Source organism: Empidonax traillii, unplaced genomic scaffold, assembly GCF_003031625.1.
Source record: "Empidonax traillii isolate 1590-97213 ecotype Southwest subspecies unplaced genomic scaffold, ASM303162v1 scaffold325:size649781, whole genome shotgun sequence".
Lineage (NCBI taxonomy): Eukaryota > Metazoa > Chordata > Aves > Passeriformes > Tyrannidae > Empidonax > Empidonax traillii.
The window spans coordinates 189151-215952 of NW_020955518.1; the positions used below are offsets into that span (position 1 = coordinate 189151).

The following is a 26802-nucleotide window of genomic DNA, read 5'->3' on the forward strand; positions in this document are numbered from 1 at the left end:
CCCCGCCCCTACTGTCTGGCCCCGCCCCCTCCTGCCGCGCGCAGCGGGCAGTGGGCGGGGCCAGCGCCGATAAACACGGCCACGTGCAGGGAGGCGGGGTCGGCCCGCGCTTCCGGCAACACGCGCCCGCCGCCGCCGCATAAATAGCGCGGAGCGGCGCCCGCAGCCCCGCCGGTCGCTCCCGCCTCGCCGCGTCCGGCACCGATTCCGCCACCGCTCCCGCCGCCTCCCCCCTCCCCCGTGTTGCTCCAGCTCCGCGCCGCCGCCATGCCGTTCCTCGGGCAGGACTGGCGCTCCCCCGGGCAGAGCTGGGTGAAGACGGCCGACGGCTGGACGCGCTTCCTCGACGAGAAGAGCGGCGGCTTCGTGGGCGACCTCAGCAGGTACCGGCGGCTCGGCCCGGCCCCGCTCCCCGGCGGTGCCGCCAGGGGGCGCCTGCGGTGCCGGGGGGGGTTGTGGGTGGCGAGCGGGGCCCGGGACGGGCGCGGGGGTCGCCCCGGGGCGGTGTCGTCAGGATGGGGGGCGGTGTGTGGGCAGCCCCGGGCCTGAGGGGATCGACCACCCCCCCTCAGACCTGCAGTGAACCCCGAAGGGGTCTCCCATGGCCCCCGGTCGCGGAGAGTGGCTGCCCCTGCCCAGTGGTTGCGGGATGGGGCGGAGAAGCGAGGAGAAGGTGAAACGCTCGCTGCCCCGCGGCCTGGGCGCTCCGTCTCCGGGGAGCATCTCCTGGGGGCCACGGAGGTGTCTGCCCACCGCCCTCCCAAAACAACCTTCCCCGAGCATCCCGACTCCCCGGCTGAGGAAGGATGATTTATCTGAAGCCATAAATCTTCCCCAGGCCGTGACTAATGTACCTTCCGTGCGGCTTGACTAATCCGGCTGCACAACATCAACAACCCCCCCAGATGGTGCGGGCAGGAAGCTTTTGCAGCGCGTGGGTGTCGTGGGCTCCGGCCAGATCGCTCCTGTCAAAACCCAAACTTTTCTCACAGAACTGCATCTATCTACTCCTTTGCTGTGTGTCAGAAATGCTCATGACAAAGGAGCTTGGAGCGGGCAGGGATTTGCTGTGAACCACTGCTGACATGTTGTTGTGCAAGGTGGCTTATGTAGCAGGTATCTCCTGCTTTCTTTCGTGCAAGCTGCAAATAAAAATCAAGCATAGGCTTGTAAATATGTAGAATAGGTTTATAACTTGTAAATAGGTTGATTTGTAAATAGGTAGAAAAGCATCTGGCTGCTGGTAGTGTGATTGTTTTGGGAATACTGAGTTTGGCATGTGTTTATACATCCCTTTTCCCATTTAGAAGTGAGGAGGTGACATATTGGCCCTGGGCGGAGGTCCTTGCAGTGCCAGGTCCTGATGCCCAACTGTTCACCCTGTCAAGATGCCCTGGAGAAGTGTGTGGAAACCTGGCAGTACATAAACAGGGGAATAATCTGCCTCCTATGGTGGAGTTCGTTTACTGCTGCTGTTGTGGTGGTTTCGTATTATAGAGTCATTCAGTAGGAAGTCAACAGGCCAGGGTGTGCTGTTGACATGTGAGATTTAAAGCAGATCCCTCTTGTACTCTTGGGCTCAGATTCTGCCCCTACATGGGGCATGTTAACCTGACCCCTGTTGATTTTGTGCAACCATGATAAAATATGAGCTTGAATGTCTCAAAACAGCTTCTTCCTTACTACCGTATTCTGTTCTCAGGTTTTGGTCCCTCCAGCAGAAGGCAGGACATGAGCAGCTGAGATGTTCTGCTCTTAGGTTTAGGTGGTTCTGAGCTGGCTATATCTGGTAGAAGTGTCTGGTTCCCCAAATTTCTATTTCTGTGAGTATTGTCCATCTGCAATGCTGCTGCTGTTCCCCTTCTGCAGTGTTGTGGGGGAGCCCACAGGAGTGGAGCTTTTTCCACAGCTGTGCTGCCCTGTGAGGAGGATGTGGAGGAGGAAGGGGGAACTAAGGCTCATAGTTTTCTGAGGATGGAGGAGCTTTCCTCCACCTCTGGGGCCGTGTGCAGGTGCCAAACCAGAACATTCACCTGGAGCACACCAGAAGGGATCTGGGTCCCTCATGGGGCCGAAACTCTGACTTGGCCACTTAAGTTTTGCATATGCTGGTGGTGTGGCCAGCCAGCAAACAGAGGAAACGAGGAGGTCCCACAGGTTTCATTCCTTTGCGGGAGCCTGCGCTGAATAGCTGTGAGAGGTGTGTTTGGTATGGTGCTTGGGTTATTTTTTTTTGGAGGCTAAACAGTGTAAACACTTGGTCTATAGAGGAAGCTTCCTGGCTGTGTAAGGGTCCTCATGGCTGTCACAGGGGAAGCTTCCCCAGCACAGCAAGCAGCAGCGTGTTTTGGCACCTGTCAGAGCCCCAGGGATGCCTGAGCCACAGCAGCTGAGAGGTGCAAGGATGTGCCTGGAACCCTTCTTTGAGATTAGGCCTCCAAGACAGCCGTACTTCATCCCTTGTGAGCAGTGCACAGTGTGGGCAGCTCTGTTTCGCTCTCCTGGATGCATTGCTTGTCTTCTCCCTGGCACCTGTGAGGCATCCCTGCAGCTCTGGGCAGCAGGTTGTGTGCTGGGGCAGCTGCTGAGAGCCCCCGCTGGGTGCTGCCCTGCCCTGCCACCCCCAGGGAACTTTGCAGCAGCTCTGTGGCTGCCCAGGGGCTTCTCGGTTTCGCGTTGTGGCTTGGATCTGCTGATTTGCAGGTCTGCAGAATGTGGAGATGTTGATGCACAGCCTCTGTATAGATAGTCTGTCATTGCCCTTGAAGGAAATGAGGGGTTATAGTTCCCTTCACTAATAATATAGTTACATCAGAGCTCCAGCAAAAGCAGATGATGGGCAGTCTTGGACAAGAGATCCTAGCTGTTAACTTGTATAGTCAGTACTATGTGGGGTTTGGAAAACCATTAGCTAAGTCTGAACCTCAGCTGAGCTTTTCCTGTAAGCTTGAAATAATATTTTGTAGGGACTCTTTTGTTAATAAATATTTTGAGTGCATATATATGTCCTCAGGCATTTCTAAATATGTCCTTCTGTAGCAGTCTGACTGGCTCAGAGGAATCTGCTACCTACAGTAGGCGGACATGGTGTTACTTAAGGATAGAAATATGGTTAAGGGAGGAGAAGAATACTGCCCAACAGTGTCCCAGCACTAACTGTGCAATCTGTGTTGCCTGTTCCTGTGTGTTATGGGTATCTTGGCTAGCCCAGAAATGAGGCACCATAGGTTCATTTAAAAATACCATTACTGGATGCAAAAAACTGTGTGCAGACTTCTCAGGGGCAGCTTGCAAGGAGGCAGCTTTGGAGCTCACAATGAAAACCTGTGTATTTTCTCTCCTTGCAGGAAACATAGTGTTCAGCAGACTGCAGAAATAAACAGAATCCTTGCTTTGTGTCTTTCACAGCTTTTGTAAAAAGGATGATCACAACAAAGAGAATCTCTTCAACAGCCTGAACTATGATGTTGCTGCCAAGAAGAGAAAAAAAGACCTGCTAAATAACAAAGCCAAGACACAATGTAAGATGTATTTTTTGGGCCTTTTTTTCTTTAAACAAAAGTTGCTGCAGAAGAATGGAAAATGGTTCATATCTATGGCTTTTGCACAATGAAGAGTCTTCTAGAGTCTTGAAGGGCTTTGCGCCCATGTTTGACCTAAGCAGACAACTTGGATACAGTTTAATATGAAGATTTATGCCCCCGTTAGTAATCTCTGTTCTGAGGAGCTGTGCTTGTTGTGTTCAAATTTTTGTCATTTGTGTTTGTCAGAAGGAGGGTAATTTTTTCCTATGGTACATTCAAATGAACCAGTTCCAGGGTTTTTTTTTTCCCCCTGTAGACTTCCTTGTGCACAAGAGGCTAAATTTATTCTTCCTTCCATATGCATTTTGAGCACTAATCTACATTACTGGAGGCTACAGTCCTGAATGTAAGCTTTGATCCTATCTCTGTGTGCGGAGTGCATGAAAAATGAAATAAGATTTCAGCTCACTCGAAACAATAGAAGGCTTGAAATCTTTCTGTAGGCACAGCGAGCGGCCTTGATCTCAGATGGTGCGCTGTGGGAGGACCCAGGGGAGCCTGCAGGGACAGCAAGGTCTGTGTTGGGCTGATTTGCAAGCTAGGTACTGGAGTTACATGTGAAGGCTACAAATGTAAACATACACAGAGGAAATGAGTTACAATTCCCACACTACTATTAGCTCATTGTGCATCCCCCAGGATTTTGGAAACTGATGCCAAAAGTTGGCCCCTCAGTGTATTCGGTTCTCTGAACAAACAAATGTTACCATGACAGTTTTTGGCCAGATTCTTCTGTGACTTGCCATTAAAAAGGGCTCGATGCAGGGTCAGTGTGCCTGTAACTGAGACTGGGTCTGTCCTCAGGTTCACAGTACCAGGCAGTAACCTCAGTTCATCAGTTCACAGGTTGTTCCAGGAGCACAGTATTTTTTTTATGGGGAGGAGTCGAGCAGGATGGGGAGAACTTTTTTTTTTTTTACACTGGCTCTTGAATTGCCAGTGTGTGGAGGAAGTAGGGTCAAAAGCCCGTGTGAGAATGGAGTGGGAGAACGACTGAGCAGCGAAACTGCTTAGAGTTCAGGCTCTTCTGCAAACCGGGTTAGCAGCATGTGGCGGGTACAGGGAAGTTATTTTGGGGAGTGGATGGGACAACTCCCATTCTGAGGGAAGGGAGGGGCAATTAGAAATAGGAAAATTTTGGTCCCAAATAGTTTTTTCTTTTTTAGCAAGTTAGCTGCAAGCACAAGCATGTTGCTCTGAGCCTGATCTCACTGCTAAAAGCTCTCTCCTACATGCCTGGTGTCTCATGACATTTTTGCTCAACTTCAAATTTGACATACAATCCCAAGCCTGTAACCAAGGTAATGAATAGTTAATAAAATCAATAACAACAAAACCTGGCTGTCAGCCACACTTACTGTCTGGGACCAAAGAAGAGGAGGTGCTATGGTATATCTGTGGCTGGCAGATTAAACATTTACAGTCTTGAGCTGTGTCAATGAAACAGAAGCCCTTTCCAAGGCTCAGGGCCGCAGTCTCAAATGAAGCTATATGGAAAAAAAGCAGCCCAGCAAGTTGCTAGATTTGGTTTCAAGTGGGGTGGTGTAAACAAAATAACTTCATTTGTACTAAAAGACAGTGAATGTTATGAGCAGAACAGAGATCCAGCCCTCTGAGGTGCAAGATCAACTGAGCAAAATGTCTTTGCCCAAACAGATTTCCACCAGGAGAAGTGGATCTATGTTCACAAGGGAAGCACAAAAGAGGTGAGTACCTTCATAGGTTCTTTGTTCTCTTTTCTACTGGTTTTTACAAGCAGTGGAAGATCCTGTGCTGATATAAATCAGCAGAAGCTCTTAAGAGATAAGTGGAAGATCTGGCTTGTGGTTGGAATTTCAGTAATGATTTTAAGCCCCTATCAGGGGATCCAGGGCTTGCTGTACAATGCTTTGTACATGTGTTTAAAATATGACTTGTTTGCTTCCCTCAGTTAAAAAAACCAGCCATTTGCAGGCCAAGCCATAATACTGTTCTTGGCTTTCACCCAGTACAGTCCTAACATGGAATATCATTGGAATTCACCACAGTGGCTCGCTTGCACTCATGGAGAGAAGTGGCTGTAGGAGACTGCTCTGAACTCACACCATATATCGAACCCCAGGAATGTGTGGCTCATGCTCACCCGTAAATTCATGGGTCATGAACAGAACTTGGGTCACTCTTGGGAAACTACCATAGTCTCCCTTGGGCCTTGCCCACTTTTGACGTCAGTGAGTGCGGCTCAGTGGGAGACAGGCCTGCCTCCTCTGGCTGTGAACGGCTCCCATGTTTGTGCAACTCAATTTGAGGTGCCCTGGGTTGTGTCTACCTGGTGCTGTCTGGACTCAGGGCTGCCAAAACATGACCCAGGCTGTTTTTCCTTCACAGCGCCATGGTTATTGCACCCTGGGAGAAGCCTTCAACCGGCTTGACTTCTCCAGTGCTATCCTGGACTCCAGGAGATTCAACTATGTCGTGAGGGTGAGTGAAAGGCCAGGGTTTCTTTCACTGTGAGGGTGCTGGAGGCTCTGAACTGAACACTGGTTGGATGATGGGAAGCACTGGCAAAGAAGAGATGTCTGAACGTGCAAGTGCATGTGTTGGGCTTTGCTGCATGAAATAATTCATGGAAGTTGAGTGGATAGGTACCTAAAACCTTGTCTTTGATCTATTAAAATGCAGGGGGGGAGAGAGTGGTGATAACATAGATGAGCTGTCTAGCATTTCTACTACTTTTCAATTGTTTAATTCATTTCTAAAACCCAGAAAGCTTGGCTGTCTAATTCCTGATTTTTCAGTTCAGCTTCTAAATATGATTCTGTAGCCCCAGAAGGTCATGGGCTGTCTGCAGAGGCCATAGAGCAGTGGAGACCTCTTTGCACAGGAAGCTCCAGTGAGGGCTGTGGGGTTTTGTTGCTGTTACGGTGACACAGGAGAGACTCAAGGGAGCTGAGCATTTTGGGAACGAGGGAATGGGCTGAACCTCTTGGAGGCACTGATCTGAACTTCTCTGTTAAGGATCATGGTTGCTCTTAATCCTGTGTGACTGTCAGTGGTTTCAGTGGGTGAAGCATTCGGTTAGTCCTGACACCATCAGTTGGTAAGAAGGAGTCATCAGCCTCAGATTCCCCATGCTCTGGCTTTGCATAACAGGTCAGGGCTTCTGTTTTGACCTGGGGTGGCCTAGGAGGAGGTCATGGTTGGGGGAGCTACTGTCCCAAGGGCTGTGGGTGCTTGTATGTTTATCTGCATGTGATCTGCAAATTGATCTTGAGTTTCAGAATGCTTAGCAAGATTTGGAATTCAATAAGCTTTAAAAAAATCTGCTATTAACTTGAGGCTGTTTATAAACAGCTCCTTTTCACATCTCATGAGCAGCTGATCACTGGTGAGGCAACAGCTGTTCAGGTTTTAGGTTCTGGAGCAGGCAGTGCTGGTATTGCTTTCCCTTTGAGTCAAATGTCATGAAAAGTGTCTGAGGAAGAAGTGATCTGAGCAGGTTCACCTTGGTTTGTTCACCTGTTGTCTAGGTGACAAGTCACCTGTGGAAACTTCAGTCACCCTGGGAAGGGTACAGGCACTGGGGGTGATGACCCACCTGCCGTGCAGGAAGGACAGTCATTAGATGTTCCAGTGCAGGGGTGGTGGGAGTGAGTGGGGATGCTGGGGGAGGTAACACATGATCCAAGTCCATGTGAACTCAGTCCATGTGATCAGCTCTGCTAGTCTGGGGACAACTTGTTTTCCTGCACCCTGTGCAGAGGTGATCAACAGTGCTGAGGTACTCGGTGTTTCCTCATACTGGATATACACATATACACGCACAGTTGTGCCATCTTCAGGGGGATTATTGTGGAAGAAACAATCAGGCCAGAGCCACAACCATTTAGTCAAATATGAAGAAGGAACATAAAATAAAACTTGGTTTTGGTGCTGCAGGTATCTCTTTGGCAGACTTTGTCTTGTGGTAGTGAAGAACTCCAAAGACTCTGCTAAGCCTGGCCTCGGATCATGCTGTGCCACATGATTGGCTTCTGCTGCTCAGCCCAGTGTGATGGGTATCTCATATGGGACTGCAGTGGTTGAGCAGAAATCCCATTTTTTTTTTGAAGAAAAAAATCAAATTTCAGTGAAGTCGGTGTGGTTTGGTGTGGGAGCTCAGGCTGACCTTCCCCCTTGACCTCATGAGGATTTCATACACAGCAGATCTGGGATGCTTTTATCCAAAATAAGTGTTCTGTTAAGGAAATTGACATGTGTCCTTGTTTCTACAGATCACCTCTCTTCTGAGCTTTTAAGAGTAGCTTTCCCCCCGCCTCCTGCCTCTCCCCACCAGTCCCCCCCTCTCCCCCCCCCGTAGTTTTACAGATACAGCACTACTGAGAAGTATGAAGCTTTCTAATTGAGGCTGACTTGTGGTTTGGCAGTTTAAAGAACATATTAAACCTGGTACCATGGATCAAATATAAAACTGACTTCTTAAAATGAAAGGCTTGTATCAGCCAAGTCTCCGATGGATAGTAGCTCATACAACGCCTTATATGCCGCATTTACTCATGAAAAGCTCTGCCTAGATGTGGATCATGTTTATGGTCCTCTGCAAGTCACAGGCCTCCTAGATATCACAGACAACCGGTCTGTCACATGGAAAATGCCCTGAACATTGGCAGGCAAAACATTTTTCCCTTCCCTCCCTCTCCTTGTTCTCTCTAGTTCAACCCGTTGCTCGGGTATCTGATTAATGTCACACTACTTAATTCATCAAGCAAATGCTTTTCAAGGAGGGAAGTTTAGAATTGGAGGCTTGGAAAGAATATTAGGATGTCTGTAGGGGAAGAAAGGAGAGAAACAGCTGCAGGCTTCAGGTTCTGTTGGCTACACCCAAGTTTGCCCTGTAGAGAAATTTAGCTGCATCACTTGCTGAGAGCAAAATGGGCTTTCAGGCTTAACATCAACTTGCCTTCCTTTCTGAATTTCTCTGAACTTAAGTGCCAAGGTGTCTTCAGTGCCGACTTCCTTGTCACAGAAGTGTCTGCTTCAGATACAATCAAACTAAGTGCTTGGAGTTTCTGATAGTGCACTGATAAAAGGGGCATCTCCTTCGAATGAGGTGGAGGTGTGAGCTGCAAGAAGCTTAGTAGGTATTTTTCATGGGCAAATACCATCAGCTAGAGGCAGTGGCAGTGAGTTCACGTAACTGAAGCGAAAGAAACTTTCCTCCAACATTAATCTTGTCTTAATTGTCTGCTGATATAGTGCTGGAAGTGCCACATATTTTTGCCATAAATTGGTCCTTGATCTTTCAAAACTAGTGCATCCGTCTACATGTTACAGGATAATCAGTGTTCCCTTTTCAGGGCTAGAAAGGAAGTGTGTGGTTGACCCAGAGGACCAAACTCTTGTTGGTCTTTGAAGCAGCCCTGGTTTCTCTGGTCTTAAGGATTTAATGAAAAGACTGGAAGCATTCTGTAAGCATAATTAATGGGAGCAGAGTCAAATTGCCTGTAGCCCAGAAGTTGTTGGTTCTCCTTCAGGAACACTCTGTTCAGATGGCAGGTTTTGCAGGCTGTTTCATTCAGAAAGATTTCTCATGTGGTGGTTGTGTAGTCTCAAGGGAAGGTGCTGTTTCTGATCATAAAAGCTTAGGTCAGGTTAGGCTGCATGGGCACAGCTCTTCTGGAATAACATGATCTAGGTTGTCTGCAGCCTTCTAAAGTAGTCTCTTAAGTTTGTTAAGTTTTAATAGCTGTTAGCTCTAGGAGTCCTGGATTTATGCTGTCCTGAAAGAATATCAACTGGATGCTAGCTCATGGAGATCTGTCAGCACCTGCACTGTAAATCGTTATAACTCGCCTTGCTCTTGCTCTACCTCTCAGCTGATGGTCAATGTGACATTTCAGCCACAGAAAGTGAAGGGCTGGGAGAGTAAGGTGGGGCTGGAGGAGGAATTTTTCACTGTGATACTTTTCTCTAAGCAGTCTAGATGTGAGGAGCCACATCCCCAATCTCTGGGACCTTATGGATCCCCACAGGGTGCAGTCCAGCTTCCCTATAGCTGGCTTGGGGTATTCAGGGGGGGATTTACACTTCAGTAGTTTGAGATTCGTAGTTTCGTGATTTTAATCACTACGGAACATTTCCCTTTTTGAGTCAAGGTTACACTCTGCGCAGTGTAGCAGGACTGCTGAGAATTTTTTGGCTCTATGTGCTATAAACCTCTAGCAGTGGTTATTTGGGGTGTGGATTGCCTGCACACCCCTGTGTTGAACCCAGACAGTGGCCAAAGTGCCATCTGGCTGTAGCAGATCTAAGCAGTGCTGCACACACTAGTCGTGGGTGCACAGCAGTGTGTTTTCATGGCCCTGAAATGGGGGCCCTTGTTCCCTGCCACATGGCACTGTTCTGTTTGCTGTTTTCTTCCTCTGCTTATAGGAGGAGGACAACCTGCTCTGTTCCTGAAGCTGAAAGGCTGTTTGCACAGGCTGCTCCAGACCAACTGCTGGTGGGGTTTGAGCAGGAGCCTCATCACACTCATGGGGAAGTGAGCAGGTTATTGCCCTGCTGTGGAGGATGCAGCCTCCTGCCCACTCTTCAGGGGCTCTGTGATAGCCCACTGCATCTCTTGCCTTTTCTCTGTAGTTCTGGTACACCTCTGATAGCAAACAAAATAGGGGCAAGGTGTAGGAAAATTTTTTTTTTTTATTCTTTTAAAGGAAACTACCAAGTTATCTTTTCTCAACTTCTAAGTAGTTAAAAGAATGAATTGGAATTTAATGCCCTGTTTTCCAGAGGTGTTGCAAACTTCCCAGCTCCAGTTAAAATCAGTTGGAATGCAATTACTTGGTGTTTTTGAAAAGCAGACCTTTTAAAATTGCTCTTAACCTTTCCCTGCGCACTCTCTCCTACCATCTGTCCCTCTCAGTTGAGCGTGGACTGGACTTAATGCAGCTGCATCATAGCACATGCTTGCAGCTTTCCAGCCTTTTTACCCTACTCAGCATTAATCTGAATTCATCAGTCTGCTTTTAGTCTGTATTATGCAAGTGGCAACACTGATTTACTTTTTTTAAAATGCTGTAGACCCCAATTTGGCAGTCCATTAACTGAGACTGTACTCAGGCCTGTGCCAATGCTAACAGACCCCCAATGCACAGATGGACTGTATTGCTTACCTGTTTTTTGTGTATGAGTACAGAAGAATAAAGACTGTCTTTTGCTTTGGAGGGCTAGCTAGTCGCTTCAGCCAGCGGTCCCTGGGGAGTGGAGTAGTCCTGGAAGTATTCACAACATAGTTTTCATATGGAATTTCATCCTGTGTTTATTGCTGCAGGAGAAGGGAGGTAACACACGATATCTGAGCTGGTTCACTGAACATAAATTGAACCTTGATAAACACAGACAAGGCAAATTTGAATCTGTTCCTTTGGCTAAATTAATTTTTTTACCAATTTAGCTCTTCAAGGAACTGAGATTTTTATCCTCATTCTTCTAGAGGAACGGCCCTGGCGTCTAACCCTTGTGGTGTTACATTACATGCTGCTTATCATTGCATGCATTTTGGTGTTTTTAGTAGTGGGCACAGTATTGCTAACACCCAGCCTGGAGGAAGCTGTCTCCATGCCAGTTCCAGAACGGTGCAGTCTGGAGACAGCAGTTGTTTGTGCACAGAGGGGCTGATCTGGGTGCATGTGTGACTAATGTACAGATGGAGTCTGGCAAATTGATCACTATAATCAAAGGTCTGAAGGCTAAACAGTTTAGTGTAAGCAGAGTATTACAGACTATTATGGGACACTGGTTGGTTTTTTTCCACTTATTTCTCTAGTATTTCAAAGAATGAAGAAAAGACTTTTTATAAACTTTTCAAACATCTTGGAAGCTGCCTTGTTTTTAAGAGTATTTAGTTGTTATGGTTTCATTTAGCTGATATAGCAAGAAGATCCACTGATGCCTGTGTACCAGATATTACCCAATTCTCCTCCATCTCTTGTTTCCTCCAAACAAGCCAAGAAAACAAGCAGCCTGCCCTTCACAGGAGTTAGAACAGGTCTTTTTTCATCTTGGGATTTTTTTTTTTCTGGTCATGTGAGGGGCAAGATATTAATAGAATGTAAACTCAAAGCCATCTGATGATGGTGTTGGCCTGGATATTAAACAGAAGAAGAGATCGGTCACTCTAGGCGACTCCACTGCTCCTAAGTGGCAGTCACATGCCAGTGCCCCAGATGAGCAGAGCAAGCGAGTGGCTGCAGTGATAACTCTCCCTGAGCTCTCCCTGAGCTCTCCCCGCTTCATGGCAAGCTGCCGGTGACTTTTTGGATACGTTCCTGTCATTCTTACAGCAGGGCAAACAGTTCAGCTCATGACTTATCAAGTCTTGTCAAAAGCCATCTTAGTTACTTGACACAAGTAGTTGCACCTTCTCTGGACTCCCTGTGGTGCCAGCAATGGGACACTGGAGCTGCGGATGATAAAGGATTAATAAGCCAGTCATGCGGTAACGTGTTGATTGATTTGTAGCATAAAAGGTTTTTCCTTTCCTTTCTAAATTAAAACAGAAGGCTATGTACATCCAAAACAAATGGACTGACACGTGGACGGTCTGTGCATTTATATAATGCTGGGGGAAGGGAGGAGGGCTTGTAAGATCACAGGCCACATGTTCTGCAGGGCATGATCCATAGGAAACTTCCACAGCTGTTCTTGAGAGGGCATCCTTTCCCATGGGAATGCTTCCTTTAGCAGCCCAAATTCAGTGTTCAGCTTGTACATGAGTCAGGAGGTTAGTGACGGGAAGCAAATCCTAATCGAAAGTAAAAGCGAGATTTCCATTAGAGGGGAGGTTAACAAGTAAACAGGACAGACAGGGAAAGGTGGTTGGGTATTGTAGCTGTAATAGCTGAACAGGGGAGGAAATGTTGGGGGAATAGGGGCATGTTGCAGGGAGAGTTTGTTTTTCCTACAGTACTTAACCTTTCTGTCGTGGCGACAGCATTCTGACAAAACCCATGCAACCCTGGAGTTGACGTAAATTGTGGAGTCTGATTCTCATTAATGCTCCATCAATAATATCCCCATCCAAACAGGCATTTGCTCGTGTTCCCTTATGACATTGCTTGTTTGTGCCCCAGTGAGGGATGGTGACGTTGGCTGTTCATTGTTCCCTTGGTGTGAGTAGCAGCTGTCAGTCTGATCACTGCTCTGTGGTTTCTCTGCATCTCTGAACGAAGAAATCAAGTTTCCCACCCCCCCAAGATAATTAAAATACCTTTTCTTTTCCCCCACCTCTCTTGATGTGAGTTTAAATCTTTGACCTCTGTTCTCCTCATGCTTTGTGTTACTTTGCTCTGTTGTTCTGTGTTTATATTCAAGCAGCAAACAAGTCTCTGGACTGTTTTGCTGTGTCATGTGACCAGGAGTCAAGATTAGAAAGGTATCTCTGTGCTCTAAGGCTTGCAACTTCTATTTTTATCCACAGCTGTTGGAGCTGATAGCAAAGTCTCAGCTGACGTCACTGAGTGGCATTGCCCAGAAAAACTACATGAACATTTTGGAAAAAGTGGTGCAGAAAGGTAAGAAACGGAAACAGTGAGGGGGAGTCTGATTTAATCTGATGTACTTTGTGTGAAACCACATCCTTGAGAACAGTCAGGCAGTGCACGATGGGTGAAGAGGGGCACCACTGCTTCTTTCTGTGGTGCAGTTCTGCTTTCTTTTCCCTCGATGAAGGACTTGAGCAGAGTGGAAAGAAATGTCTGTAGGTATCTGAGAGGCGATTCCTCCTTCTCCAGCTTCCCTTGCTGTCACCCCTTCTGCATCCTACTGAGTCCTATTTCTGACTGCAGAAGAGCTGGCTGCTCCTGCCCCCGGCTGGGCATATCTGCAGTCTCTGCTGCTGCCTTGTTGCCAGTTTGCTGTTTCTAGTGCTCCCACTGCTCTGGAGGAAAGGACAGCTTGAGGTCTATCCTCACCTGTTTGAGGGAATGAATTGTGGCTGAGACGTGGCACTTCCCGCATGGAATTTTAGCTCTGTCGGAGGTCTGGGAGTTGAGCACACTCTGTTAGTACATGTGATGAGAAAGGAGGTCCTGAGCTGTCTCCCTGCACATCAGCTGGGGTAGATGGGGAAGAGCACATAGATAACCTTTTGCACAATATTGGAGGGGAAAACTGGCTGGTTGCCAGTGGCTGGAAGTGGGAAGTGCTGCAGAAATGGCAGATCTCATCTGCTTATCCTGGTAGGATCTCTTTCCATCTGCTGTCTAACCTGGCTAACGTTTAAGTGCTTTCCACTGAAACAAAAAGCACAGGCTGGCTCTCTTGGCCTGTGAGGTTAAAGCAAATAACTTGGCTTGCCTGAGAAATGTGGATTCAGGGAAGGATTTTGACAGTTCCCGTTTTTAACCTTTCCTGTTCTTCCAAAGTCCTTGAAGATCAGCAGAACATCAGGCTAATACGGGAATTGCTGCAGACCCTCTACACATCCCTCTGCACGTTAGTTCAACGAGTTGGCAAGTCTGTCCTGGTTGGAAACATCAACATGTGGGTGCACAGGATGGAGAGCATTCTCCACTGGCAGCAGCAACTGAACAACATTCAGATCACCAGGGTAAGCACAAACCCTGAAAGCTAAAAATATTGTGGCTCCTTCATGAAACCTTCTCATGTAGCAGCTCTCGTTTGGGTGACTGCTTCCCACTGTACTCCCAGTGCAAGCACAGAGTTGCCAAAATAACTGAATGCATTCCTAGCATTACTTGAGTCCCTTAATTCAAACTCAATGTACATAACCCAGGATCATGCTTGAGGTTACTGGTCACAGACTGTAGCTTGACTCTGTACTGGCTGTGAAGTCCTGTATGATCAGAGCTGGGCAGGAAACCATCTCCCCCTTTTCAGTCTTCAGAAACAGGGCCTCAGTATGAAGAGTCAACTCAGTCTTTTTCAAATTGAGAAACTGACTTCAAAACTTGTTTATCAGATAGTTGAGGTTTTTAGATTTGTTTAATCTGTAAATTAAATGCAGATTTCTAAATAGGTGCATAATTTCATGCTTCCTGGCTGAAAATATCAATTATTCTTCCAGTAGTCTGGAGCTACCTGTTCCAGCTGGACGAGTCCTGCTTTCACAACATGTGTTTTTTTCAGCAGCATCTGTGGGGATGGGAATTATGTGTTAGATAAATTCCTAATGTGGCTTTGCACGGGAATCAAATTTGAACTCACTCCATTTCACAGAAGGTTTGATCTTGGAATAGACCATCTGGTCCAACCGCCTAGCTCAAGCAGGGACACCAACAACATGTTACCCAGGACTACTTCTAGACTTTTTTTTTCCACCTCAAATGGATACTTGATGAGCACTGAAATGCTAAAGCTTCCCCTCAGTGCTGATACCTGTGTTGGTGTGCCCTTTTGTAGGTTTCTTCTGCAGTGAACTGAACTGTGCCATTCCTGTTTAGGCAGACCAAGGCATAGCCCAAGGGAATATAAAAATTACGTCTTTCCCCAGTGGCTCAAGCAGAAAGGCATTCACAAAGGATTAAACAAAGGGCCTGCTTTCATAATTTTACATGATTGTGTTCTCTGGGAACACCAGGGAACAATCTTCAGTCCTTCAGTTAGAGTAATGCAGGGAACAAGGTGTAGAAGGTGAGCTTTGGGAGGTCCCAGGCAGTTTGAGGAGCTGCAAAAGCAGGAGTGCGTTATCTGATGGTGATTTCTGCCCCACCTCTGCTGTCTCTCCTGGTGTCCCTCTCTTGAGAAGGGCTGCAGCTCCTTTTGCCTTGCAGGGGAACCACTGGCTCGGTGGTGGGGTGGCTCCTGGGGCTGTGAGCTGGGGAGCCATGCAGTGCCTGGACACTGCCGGGGCAATTCCACCCAGGTATCTGCTGCCCTGAGGACATCAGAGGTCAGGTTCTACCTCCTGCTGGTCAGCTCAGTAGTACAATGTGGGGATTTCCCTCCTGGGATTCAAAACACAGACAAGCACCTGAAAGAACTCTGCCTATCCAGACCAAAGTCAAAATATTGCTTGTGAATGAAACAGCCTTTTATACATACTTACTTATATATAGGTTTACAGACACTCGGATGTAGAGCTTGCAGAAAAAGAATTCACACCTCTGAAGATAACTTCAGGTCAAGCTAGAACAAAACCAGCTGAGTTCAGAGAAAGGAAGAAAAAGCTAAGCTTTGTGCAGCCAGTTACTTAGAGTGCACTGAGTGCTTGTGGTGTTTATAGATGGGGAAATGTCTTGCAACACCCAATACCTAAACCATTTTTAAAAAGAAAAACTTGCAAAATATTGTGTGTGCTAGAACTGCTTAAAAAAAAAAAAAATTAAAAAAAAAACACAAAGGACAAACCTTTGTCCAGAAAGTGACAGCATACCTATCTGCTCTGATCTACTCTGTGTTCTTTCTCCAAAAAAAGTAATGTTTGAAAAGTTCTGGAAAGGAATAATGAGAGAAACCAAGTAGCAGATAAGTTTTTGGCCCTGACTCAGAAAACCTGTAAGGATTTGTTTGAGTCACACAGGTTTCTCCAGAAAAAAGGCAGAAGCATGAGCTTTGGGGTTCTTCTGATCCAAGAGTTTCTGAGGTTATTCTTGCCTGTTGTGCCCTAGCAAAGCTTATATGAGAGAGTGCAGGAGAATGCAAAATACAGGCTGGCAAGGGAGATTATTGGGAGGTGGACATCCAAGGATCCAGCGCATTCTTCCCACCCCAAAAAATGGCCCAGGCTGTCATGGGAGGAAGTGTCCTCTGGAGATATTGAAGACAGTTCAGTCCTTCTGGAAGGGTTGTTTCAGGTCTGCCTTGCTGGTGGAGATGGCCAGAACTGACGTCTTGGTTGAAAAGCCGTGGTCGGTGCTGTGTGGTCCAGGCAGGAGGGAGCTGCTGGTGCACGGACATACTTGTTGTTCCTATGGAGTCCCACATGCAGTGGGATGTCTGGAGATGGGACTGTATGATCAAAAGCAGCCTCACTGAGTGTTCCCCTGCTGATGGCAGTCGATGTGCTGCTGGTTTAAAATAGTTAATAGCTCTGCCAAAGGCGAGGTGGGTGCTGTGACTCTGCAACTTAAAATAGCAGCATTTCTGTGCAGGGTAGATGATGATGAACTTGGCACATCTATTTAACATTGTTTCTTTGTTGGGGCCCAATCCTAGAAGCTGCTGTTTGCCTTAATAAGGCTGGAGCTGATTTTGAAGCAGCTGAAGCCTGTGTTGTGGTCCTTGCTGATGCCTTGTTCCTCTGTATGCCTTGGATTTCCCATGAGTGCAGGACCTGTAGATTCATTGTGGTCGATTTTTCCTGGAGCTGTGCCCCATGTGGGGTTTGTAAAACAATCCTGGATCTTGTGTAGACCAAGCAAAGGTGGATGGGAGTGGCTTTTGTCTCTTTAGGCTAGGATGTGCTTTGGTGTGACTGAACAGCGTGGATAAACAGGGCTGCAGCTGATGGGAAGGGGGCAGGTCCCTCAAGTGTTCCCGGAGGAAAAATTAGCCTTGACAGCAGTGATCTGGGAAGCCACACAGGGAAAAATCCTGCTGTGGGTACTCACCAGCCACTGCTGTGGTTACAGCAGGATCCTGTGATGACACAAGCTAAAACACGTCAGAAAATCATGAGATTCCCAGCAATGTGTGTTAACTGGAGCTGCACTTGAGAAGTACTTCCCATCTCCCTCATGGTGGAGAGATCTGGATGATGCCATGATGTCCTGCTGTAGTGAAAGCTGATGGTGGTGCTTCTGGGAGTAGAACTTCATGAGTATGGAGGTGGGGTGGATAAAAAGGGGAGAAAGAGACTTGGACTGCAACTCTGCTTCTGACTACTGTAATACAGATATGTGTCCTGTTCCTTGAAGATCTCAAACTGTTCTGGGGCAGAAGGTCAAATGGTTTTGTATAAAATGCCTTCTTTATTCAGAAGAAGGAACTGCTGCTTTGTTCTTTGTGTGAGGAACAGTGCTTAAAAAGCAGTACCTCTACTGCAAGCTCGTATTTCTTGGTTTTTCATCTTCCTGGGAGCTCAATTTTTGTCTGTCTATTCCAGCCTCCCTTTAAAGGAACCACTTTCACTGACCTGCCGTTGTGTTTACAATTGAACATCATGCAGCGACTGAGTGATGGCAGGGACCTGGTCAGCCTTGGTCAGGTGGCTCCTGACCTGCAAGTCCTCAGTGAAGACCGGCTGCTATGGAAGAAACTCTGCCAGTACCACTTCACAGACAGACAGGTACAAGGAGGGAAGCATCAGGTCCTTGTTGTACCCCACTAGCAACCAAACACACAGGGGTAGGACACTCTTACTTGACTATGGATCTAAGGACTGTGCTGATAATACAAGCTGGCATGAGAATGGCTGTGAAGATTTATGTAGAGGATTTTACATGCCACAGCAATGATTCCTGAAATAGGAGCTTGAGGAATTAATCATACAAGAACTTCAACCCTAATCCAGGTGGGAACAACTGCAAGTCATGCAGTGGCTCCTCGCCCCACGTGTGCAGGGAAAACGTGCAGGCAAGCTCCAGCAATCACCCTGATGTCCCAGGAACCTCACAGAGGGTGGGTGAGATCCATGAGCTCTCTTGCCCTTTAGAGCAAGAAATCCCCTCTGAGCTGTTTTGTGAGTGACAGAACGGTATGTGGAAAACAGTCCTGCTGCTACCCACGTACCTGTGTAAACATCTCTGGCCCTTTGCAGGCTGGTTATCATGTGGGTTTGTCTAAACTTAAAAACAAACAAAAGTCCCTCTCTGTTTATGAGTGAATGTCTGGGGTGTTTATAGGAGACCTCTGCACTTGAGGGGCCATGTGCCAGATTTCTTTACTGACGTGGTTTTATTTACTCACTCTGGATCTGACTTTGACTTTGGGGAAGTTATTCCTATTAACAAGCAAATTCAAATCCAACCTCTGCAACTAATGAACCCTAAAAGAAAGATAGGTGTCTCCCAAGCAAATGTAATAAATCACTGACTCATAGAGTCAATGAAAAAGCAAAATACTTCAACTTCTAAAACTGCTAAATACAATTGTAGTTGCTGTCCTGCCAGCTAGAAACAGTGGCCAGAGTAGTATGAAATAGCTCCCAGGGTTTCAGGCTTCCTACAGTAGAGTTCATGAAATGGGAACAGACCCTCATAATGGTATTGGGTGAGGCTGTTCCCATCAGGAAGGTGCTTAGAGCTGGATATTCAAAGTAAGAGCTTTCTTGGTGTTGCCAGCAGTTCAGGGAACTGTTATGGGAGTGGCAAGGATGACATGTGAGGGAAGGGGGAAATGCCATCAACTGGAAAGAACAAATAATTTTTTTTTTTGATCTGCTACAATTATGATTATCTTTTCTTTTAAGATTCGCAAACGGCTGATCTTGTCTGACAAAGGACAGCTGGATTGGAAAAAGATGTACTTCAAGCTTATAAGGTGCTACCCACGGAAGGAGCAGTATGGTGACACACTGCAGCTGTGCAGGCACTGCCACATCCTCTCCTGGAAGGTAAGAGGTGCTGGTGGGACAGACTCAACTGGGACAGGAGCCACGAGGCACCCAGTGCTTCCTCTGATTGCAGCTGGTTTAGGGTCCTGCAGTTCCTTTGCCTGCATAGCCTAGTGAATTCTTACATCTTAGTCCTCCCTCAGCTATTCAGACCGTTTCTCTGTTGTGCTTCACAGGGGTCCCATCTCTGTCTCAAACAAGAGTAGTGCCCATTGGGGCTGGAGGGGAGGAAGATGGGCATGCTGTGGGGCTGCCTGCAAGAAATCATTTTGGCACTGCCAGCAGCTTTCTCCACCCATGGGAGGTGGAGGTCTTGGCAACAGGATCAGCTGGAGTAAAAGCTGATGGGCTACAAAATGGCCCAGGACAAAACTGCTGGCCACTGTGGCCACATCCAAGGCATGTCTCTGGAGCTAAACTCCTGTAGCTGATGGCAGGCTCTAGCTTCTCTTCCCTTAGAAGAGAGGAAAAGAATGAATTGGATCTTGGCTTGTTTCTTTTTTTTTTTTCCATGACTTGCGAGTAGCCCCTAAAATATGAAGCCCAGTTCTGAGTCTATTATTCTGGGCTCTGCTCTGTTTGCACATGGGATGTCTGGCAGAGGGGCAGTGCTAAGCTGGCTGATCCTTTGGCACCCTTTCTGCAGTCTCTCTAAATGGAATTGTTTTCTCCTTTCCCAGGGTACTGATCACCCCTGCACAGCCAACAACCCAGAGACTTGCTCCACCTCTCTTTCACCACAGGAGTTTATCAACTTGTTCAGGTTCTGAACTTGGGTCACCGCAGCTTATGTGATTCTTACAGGACACTTTATGCCGCTGAGCTTGGACACTCCATTTGTAAATAGTGTAAATATTCGTGTTTGTTGGAAGCTCCTGAGTCAAGGAACAAGAAGATCTTGGAGGTGAAAGGTGAAATTGCTCACTGACATGCAGCACTTAAAGAATACAGACTTCCACAGGACTGGTGTATAAATACAGCGTGTTGTACAGAGTCCCTTTTTTATCATCAGAGTACAATATACAGGGCAAAAAACTTCTTTTTTTTTTGTTTTTTTAGAAGTTAAAAATGAATTTGCCCCACAACCATTTGAGAACTCTTTTGGTTTGTTTCTAATAGAAAGAAAGCAATACTAGGCTAGGACTGTTGAACTGTTCCTCCATCTGGTTTTATTTAGCATACATATTTATAAATATGACGTTTTAAAAATATTTATGAAAATATCCCTGTGACAAGTTTAATAATACTTTTATGCTTTTAAAAGGACACATTCTGAAATACTTAGGATAGAACTCTAGCCTACTTGCAAGACAGAATCGCAACATACCACGTTCTACCTCTAACAGATTGAGTATTTTCAAACAAAAATCCAGTGTACAATGTGAACTTTTGTATTTTGTACAATGATTTAAAGGGAAATGCTTGTGATAGTAAGCATCTTTTCTTGTATTAGTGCTTACCTCTTTACATTAGTTTTCTCGCTCTACTCAGTGCTTGAATGCCTAGATGATAGGCACCGTATAAATACCTAAGACTTTACTCCATCCTCTTTTAATTTGTTGGCTTTTTGAAAGACCAAGCAAAAGGGAAAGGAGAAGCCACAAGGATGACTATTATCTATAAGGGAGGAAGTTCTATAATAGGGGAAACAAAGGACTGGATTTAATCTCATAAGGTAAATTTGTATCAGCTCCACTGGGTTGATTGCACTGGTTGAAATCCCAAGTAAGGTTAGAATCTGGTTTTTTTAAGCCCATGTTTTCCAACATAAACACTGCTCTGTATTCCCACTGCTGTCAAGTGAATTCAGTCATCCTGGAGCTGGTAAAATATAGGGAGAACTGGGCCATTGAATCTTGTGAAATGATGCGGTTTTTAGTCACTGGAAGACTGGCAACAAAATGTTTAGTTTCAGACTGTTGGAGTTTAGGGAGTGATTATTTAGTAGCCAGGACTGGGTTCAGCAAGGGATTTCTGACACAGCACTTGACACATCTTTGGTTACTTCTCCACGCCGGTGGCAAGGACCCAAAGATCCTAATACCTTCTGCTTCCAGTGCTAAGCTGCTTTATGGGATCTTCTAACCCTAAACTAGAGCTAAATTTTCAGTCCTGCAGAGTAAGGGGCTTCACTTTTCCCCACGGTGGAGCTTGAAGAATCCAGCTCATACAGAGCCATTTGAAAACCTGCAGTGGAAAGGTTTTGCTGTTTGCCAGTAGATTTCCTGTATAGCACTTTCTCTGTGCATGATGTAAGCAGGATACCTCGGAAGGGTAAATACTTAGTGGGTTGTGTGTGACTATGTACGAAGAATTGTGAGGAAGAGGAGTACTCAGGACAATTCAGGAAGAACTACTTGAGTTAATTATTGTTAAATATTCTGTTCCTTTTTTTACATTTTTATAACTGACTTTCAACACTTTTCTGCAGCTGTTTGTATTTAAAAATAATAGTATTTGCATTTTTGCAAACTAAATCACTTTGCATACTCTTGGAAGAGACACGGAAAGGGAAAAAAGCTGCCTCTAGATGGAGCAGTGGGGAACAGGGGAGAAAAACAAGGAAAATGCTGACAAGAACTTCCCTTCTCCTGCCACCTAACAGCAAATCCAAGTTTTTGCTCTTTCAGAGAGCTCTGTGAGTCTGTGCCACCCTTAGCCATGGCCCAGAGCTCATCAGCCTCCAGAGCTGAGGAGAAAATGTGCAGGATAGGGAGCTTTATCTTGATGTTGATGCCCCTCCATCAGTTTGACTGCTGGTGGAAAGCATAAGCCTGTGATCATAATCATGTCAACTGAAAGTGATTTAAAAGCTGTTACCTTGGAAAAATAAACTTGTGCTTGTCTTGGGGGATGTTCGTGAGTGAAGGAGGCCAGTTTTTGTTTTCATTCCCGCATTGATGGTGGGTAGACAAGGCTGAAATCTGGCTTGCTGAGCGAGGACACTAAGAACAGAAACTTGCAAGTGAAGTGAGTGGAGCATTGTCACTGAATTGAATTTGAAGGGTCCAGTAGCTCCTTTTTCCAGCAGTGAGAGGACCTGTCCCTCTTGACATCTTCTGTTTCCAGCTCTGACTTGTGGTTGGTTTGTTTCACAGTTTTGTCTCTGCCACCCATCATGAGCCAACTTGTTGTGATGGGAAGCAAGAGTATTTTGGTATGAAATGCTGGGGGGTTATGCCCAGTCTGCATCTGTGTTGAGCAGATGACACCCACTGTGTGAGATTGTGACACTGAGTGAATGTTAAGCTCAGGTTTGAATCTGGCCTGCTGCATTCCCTGTACAGCAAGACTGAAAATCCCAGCATTGAGCTGCAATTGAGGAATGTCTCAGGTGGAGCCATTGCCTCTATCAACTCTTCACTTGCCTTGAGCGAAGAGTTTATTCTGTCTTCTGCCCAGAGAGCGTGGATCATGCTGACAATAGATTTACTGTGCAACTGAGGCTCCTATTTATAAAACTTATTTCAATTAGTGTGTTTTTTACTTCTTAGCATTGGAAGGGTCGAAGTGCTGAAGCTGATTTGTTAATACATAGACACGTGTGTTGCTTGTGTGGGGTCTTAAGATATTGCTGTTGGTGTCCAAACCAGCAGAACACCAAGCAACTGCTGTACTGGAGAACAAAACAGGCTAAGCAAAAAGCAATATAATAAGGCTTATTCAGTTACTGCCTCAGTCATTACTGTCCTGCTGCAGCAACTGTCAAAGAAGACCTTGGTCTCTTTGGAGGCTCATTGTTTCTCAAGTGGCTGGTACAGGGAGATGTTGTGGTGAATTCAGTCCTCTTGGTTTGTATTTAGAACAAAATGCTGTTGCATCCAAATACCTTAGTCTAACCATTTATAAACAAAGCAATCAGTATTTTAGCAGTGCAAAGGCATCTGCTTGGCTGAGGATGGCAGAGTAACAAAACTGACAGTGATAACAGGGGCTTCCAGGCAGGATGGTTTTAAGGCTGCTGTGATGCAAAAAGGACCTCTTTATTTTAAGACAATTGTGGCAAAGCTGCTGTTGAAGGGAAAACAGACTTTTGCTTGTATTTTGGAAATAATAGGATGTTCTTTTCAAATGACATTTCACCTTCCAGTCAGTTGATGCATTCCCATTAGACATGCATCAGTTCTTATACTAGGAAAGGAGAGTTTTTTCCTCTCTTTGGGGTTTTCTCTTGCCAGCATATCCAGAAAAATCTCACTGTCTTCAGAGGATGTGTTAAACTAGTACAGCAACATAGAACATGGTGCTGTGAAGAGAAAAAATATAGATCCATGCTAGGGAGTAGGCTTAGGAAGGGAGAGATCTCAGAGATCTGTTTCAGCTTTCTAGAGGAGGGAGTTGTTTGGAGTTTGTTTTGATGTGATAGCCATTTCAAGAGGCACAGTTCCAGCTGTACATACCTTAAGCCATTTATACTAACTGCGGTATGCTAAAGTTTGATCATAAAGAGTGTGTACCTCCTCTTATGTTTTTTTGTTGTTTTGTTTTTTTTTTTTAACTGTGGGAATTTCTAGATCCTTTTATTATGTAAAGTGATTAGGAAAATATGTATTGCTCTGAAGACATTGCTTTGTATGTAAACATTTAATTGCACCCTGCCACTTTCTGTATATGGGAATATATTTTTTATTATTTGCCCCTGGCTTTTGAACTGTTTGTATTCCCATTTCTGTTTGACTTCAATTTTTCTTGTGAATCTGTCACCTTCTAGAACATATGCAGGTACTAAACCAGCTTCTCCTGCCTGGAAAATTCCTTGGCCTTCAGTAGCTCAAATTTCATTTAGAGCAGGAACGTTTCAAATTCTGTTGTGTAGCAAACAAATCAGGTGTGCTGTTTCACACTGATCTCCTGGTCGGTACAGCAAACCAGCGTTGTCCTCCTTTAGTTTTTACAAACCTGTTGCACGGCTACCCTGTAGATCAGCACCTTGCCAAAAAGACATACCTTTAAATTAAAATGCCTCTCTTTCTAGCTGGCCTGTTTGCACAAGCATAGGCCCTGTGGAGCTGATGGCTCATCAGGTTGTTACAGACTCCCTCGTACAAGGTTTGGGACCCTGGTGTTCTGCTTGTACTGTGTGTCTCAGCCCCCTGGTTATAGTGATGCTGGTTAAAGGCTCTGAAGCTGTGATCAGCCATCCACACAGCTGTCAGCACGTGGCTGCTGGGCTCCCTGAGTGTCTTTACCAGCACCTAATTTCTATTCTGTGTCTTCCTCCAGTGATTTCACTGGTGGCAAATCGGCTTTGCAGGATCTGGCCCTAGGGAGAGCAAATCCATTTTGTCCTTGACACATGCAGTCTCTATTACATAAATACCTGGAACACCAGAGAAATTCCCCCTTTATTGACCAAGTGTTACTGCTTCTCCTCCTGGGAGGGCAACTGAGGGTAGAACTTGCATTTTTTTAGCCATCATGTGCTGCACAGAATGCTAACAGCTCTGCTATCAAGAGAGCATTTTAATTTGAAATAGCAAAGACGCTCATCTTTAGGAACTAATCTACAGTAATTATAAATATGTACTTATATATGGAAGAGAGCGTGTGTTCTGTTTTGTTTTTCCTTAAAGTTGTAACTAGAGATGATATGAAGTGAAAGGCATCCCTTATATAAGACTTCTGTTTAATATTATTGTGTGGTTAAAATCCTTCCATTATGAATTTGCACACTTTTTTTCCTCTTCCCTTGCATGTTCAACTCTGATTTTTACAGCTGTTCTGTGCAGACAGTAATGTATTTTTGTAAAACATTTTTGACACTGAATTGCAATAAATGTTCAAACAATGTGAACCACAGAATTTGTTGTGTCATTGCTTCCAAGTTGGTGACCTTATCAGCCTTGAGCTTTTGGTGACTGTAAGCAAAGACTCTTCTGCGGGAACATCCAGAACTTGGCTTGTTGTTGCAGTAGAACATCCCAGATAGAGCTGTTGCTTCATCGTGCCTCAAAGGGAAATGAGCCTTCGTGTCTAACAAAAACTGTGCTCACATGGAGCTTGTCCTCGTGAATCTGTGCTCACCCAAAGCACAGGAGTGATTGCTGCCCCCGAAGAGATTGCCAGTGCTCACAATGATCTGAGACCTTCAGCTCCAGCTTCTTGGCTTAAGAAATATTTTTTTCTGGATGTGTTATCCAGTAACGTTGATTTTTATTACTTTAATGTTTCTCTGGGTTTTTTTCAGGTACAATTGCATCTCATTAGTGTCAGGACTGCAAGCAGTCTGACCCAGGCTCCTGCTCAGAAGGAATGTGAGTAGGAGCCCCCTGAAGCAACACTCAGTAAATTGTGGAAAAGCAGTTGAAAAGGCAAATGACACATGTCTCTGTTTGAAACAGGAGAAGTTATGATGGTAGAACAGGATTACTTGCCTTGTGAAAGCTATGCCAGCTCTGAAAATAAGTATGAAATGCAGATGTTTTGTTTTCAGTCTCATTTGCACTGTCAAGTAAGGTATGCTTGAGTGGTTCCCTAAGTCTTTCTGTAGTTATGCTGTGACTCAGGTCTGCAGTTAGAGGGTTGCACTCCCCAGACACAAGTCTCTGGGAACATGGGATGGCACAGTTGGCAAGAGCCTTTTAAACAAGGGGATGAGAAAGCTGTTGTTAAGACACACTTCTCACTTGAACTTTCTTGAAAATACTGAATTCTACTTATTTTAATAGACTAAATGTACAAAGACTAAATCCTTTAAGGGGAATATGGGATCTTAGGAATAGGTTGGATTGCTGAGGTCTGGCTATAATTTTTCCCATTTTCATGCTAGTGCTGCTAACACCTCCATCCTTTTAAGAGTACTCAGGGATAGATGGAGAGGCAGCCTGAAGCATGGATTAGGTCATGCCCTGCTTAGCGATAACAAGTCACCCTGTATAATTCCTTGGAGTGCCTTCACTTTCTGGCTTAGAGCCTAACAAAGCAGTACAGTTTGGGCAAAATGCATTTTGAAAACTACACAATGAATATTATAATTTTGACTTTGCTTTGCCTCACCTTTCCCTAATCCTCATTTCTGCTTTTCTGCTTTATGAGGTGGGTGGAGTGAACCCCAGTGAACTACGTAGGGGGTTGATTTATTTTTGACAAAACCGGAGCTGCTTCTGTGATCCAAATTGCAGACATTGGAGAGAGCTGTTTTCTAAAAGGCTCTATAAATAACTCATGTGGGTTCAAAGGCCTTCCCTAAGCTGGAAGGACACCAGTTCACCCCTCACCTTTCTTGATGTGTAGTATACTACACTTTCTAGTTGAAAACAAATTAATGTCTTTTTTAATACGTTTTCCTTGGACAGTTTCAGTCCTGGCCAGAGCAGGCCTTGAATGCAGAAGGCAGCACCCACAGGTTTGTGACTGAGGTGGCAGGTCCATCCCAGCCTCCCCCAGAATTGCTGCTGCTTCCATGTGACAGCTGGAAGTGGGTGGCGGGACAGGAAAGACACCCACTCCCAGCTTCAGGGGATAAATAAACAAACCACCCCACAGGGTGTGCGTTCATAGACGGACAAACGCACTCAGCACAGGAAATGTGAGTTCCTCCTCGTCGCAGCACACCAGGAATTTGTACTTATTTTAACAGGGCTTTTGAGGATTGGGTTAAGCTAATTCTTACCAGTGTTTATTTTTGTTCTAAACGTACATACAAAATTATGTCTCTGTGGGTAATCTCTGATGTGAACGGTGTGTGTGTGATAAACTGTCAGTCGAGGAGCTGCCTCGCTCCCT

The 26802-nt window shown here is 45.7% G+C and overlaps 1 protein-coding gene across 1 annotated transcript; it reads left to right on the forward strand.

Moving 5' to 3' along the window:
- Positions 1-213: 213 nt before the first annotated feature.
- Positions 214-24876, forward strand: FBXO32 (F-box protein 32). The gene is made up of 9 exons (XM_027891660.1): positions 214-383; positions 3409-3521; positions 5241-5290; positions 5952-6044; positions 13042-13135; positions 13988-14172; positions 17629-17811; positions 18934-19077; positions 19758-24876. Exons 1-9 carry the CDS (start codon positions 268-270, stop codon positions 19845-19847), a joined length of 1068 nt encoding a protein of 355 aa, XP_027747461.1. The 5' UTR covers positions 214-267; the 3' UTR covers positions 19848-24876.
- The last annotated feature ends 1926 nt before the right edge of the window (positions 24877-26802 follow it).

Bases quoted from the DNA above. Each gene is read 5' to 3' on its own strand.
- FBXO32 (XM_027891660.1), top strand. From the start codon at position 268: ATGCCGTTCCTCGGGCAGGACTGGCGCTCCCCCGGGCAGAGCTGGGTG. The intron at 13,136-13,987 runs GTAAGAAACGGA...GTTCTTCCAAAG, and splicing joins GGAAAAAGTGGTGCAGAAAG to TCCTTGAAGATCAGCAGAAC. The intron at 19,078-19,757 runs GTAAGAGGTGCT...CTCCTTTCCCAG, and splicing joins GCCACATCCTCTCCTGGAAG to GGTACTGATCACCCCTGCAC.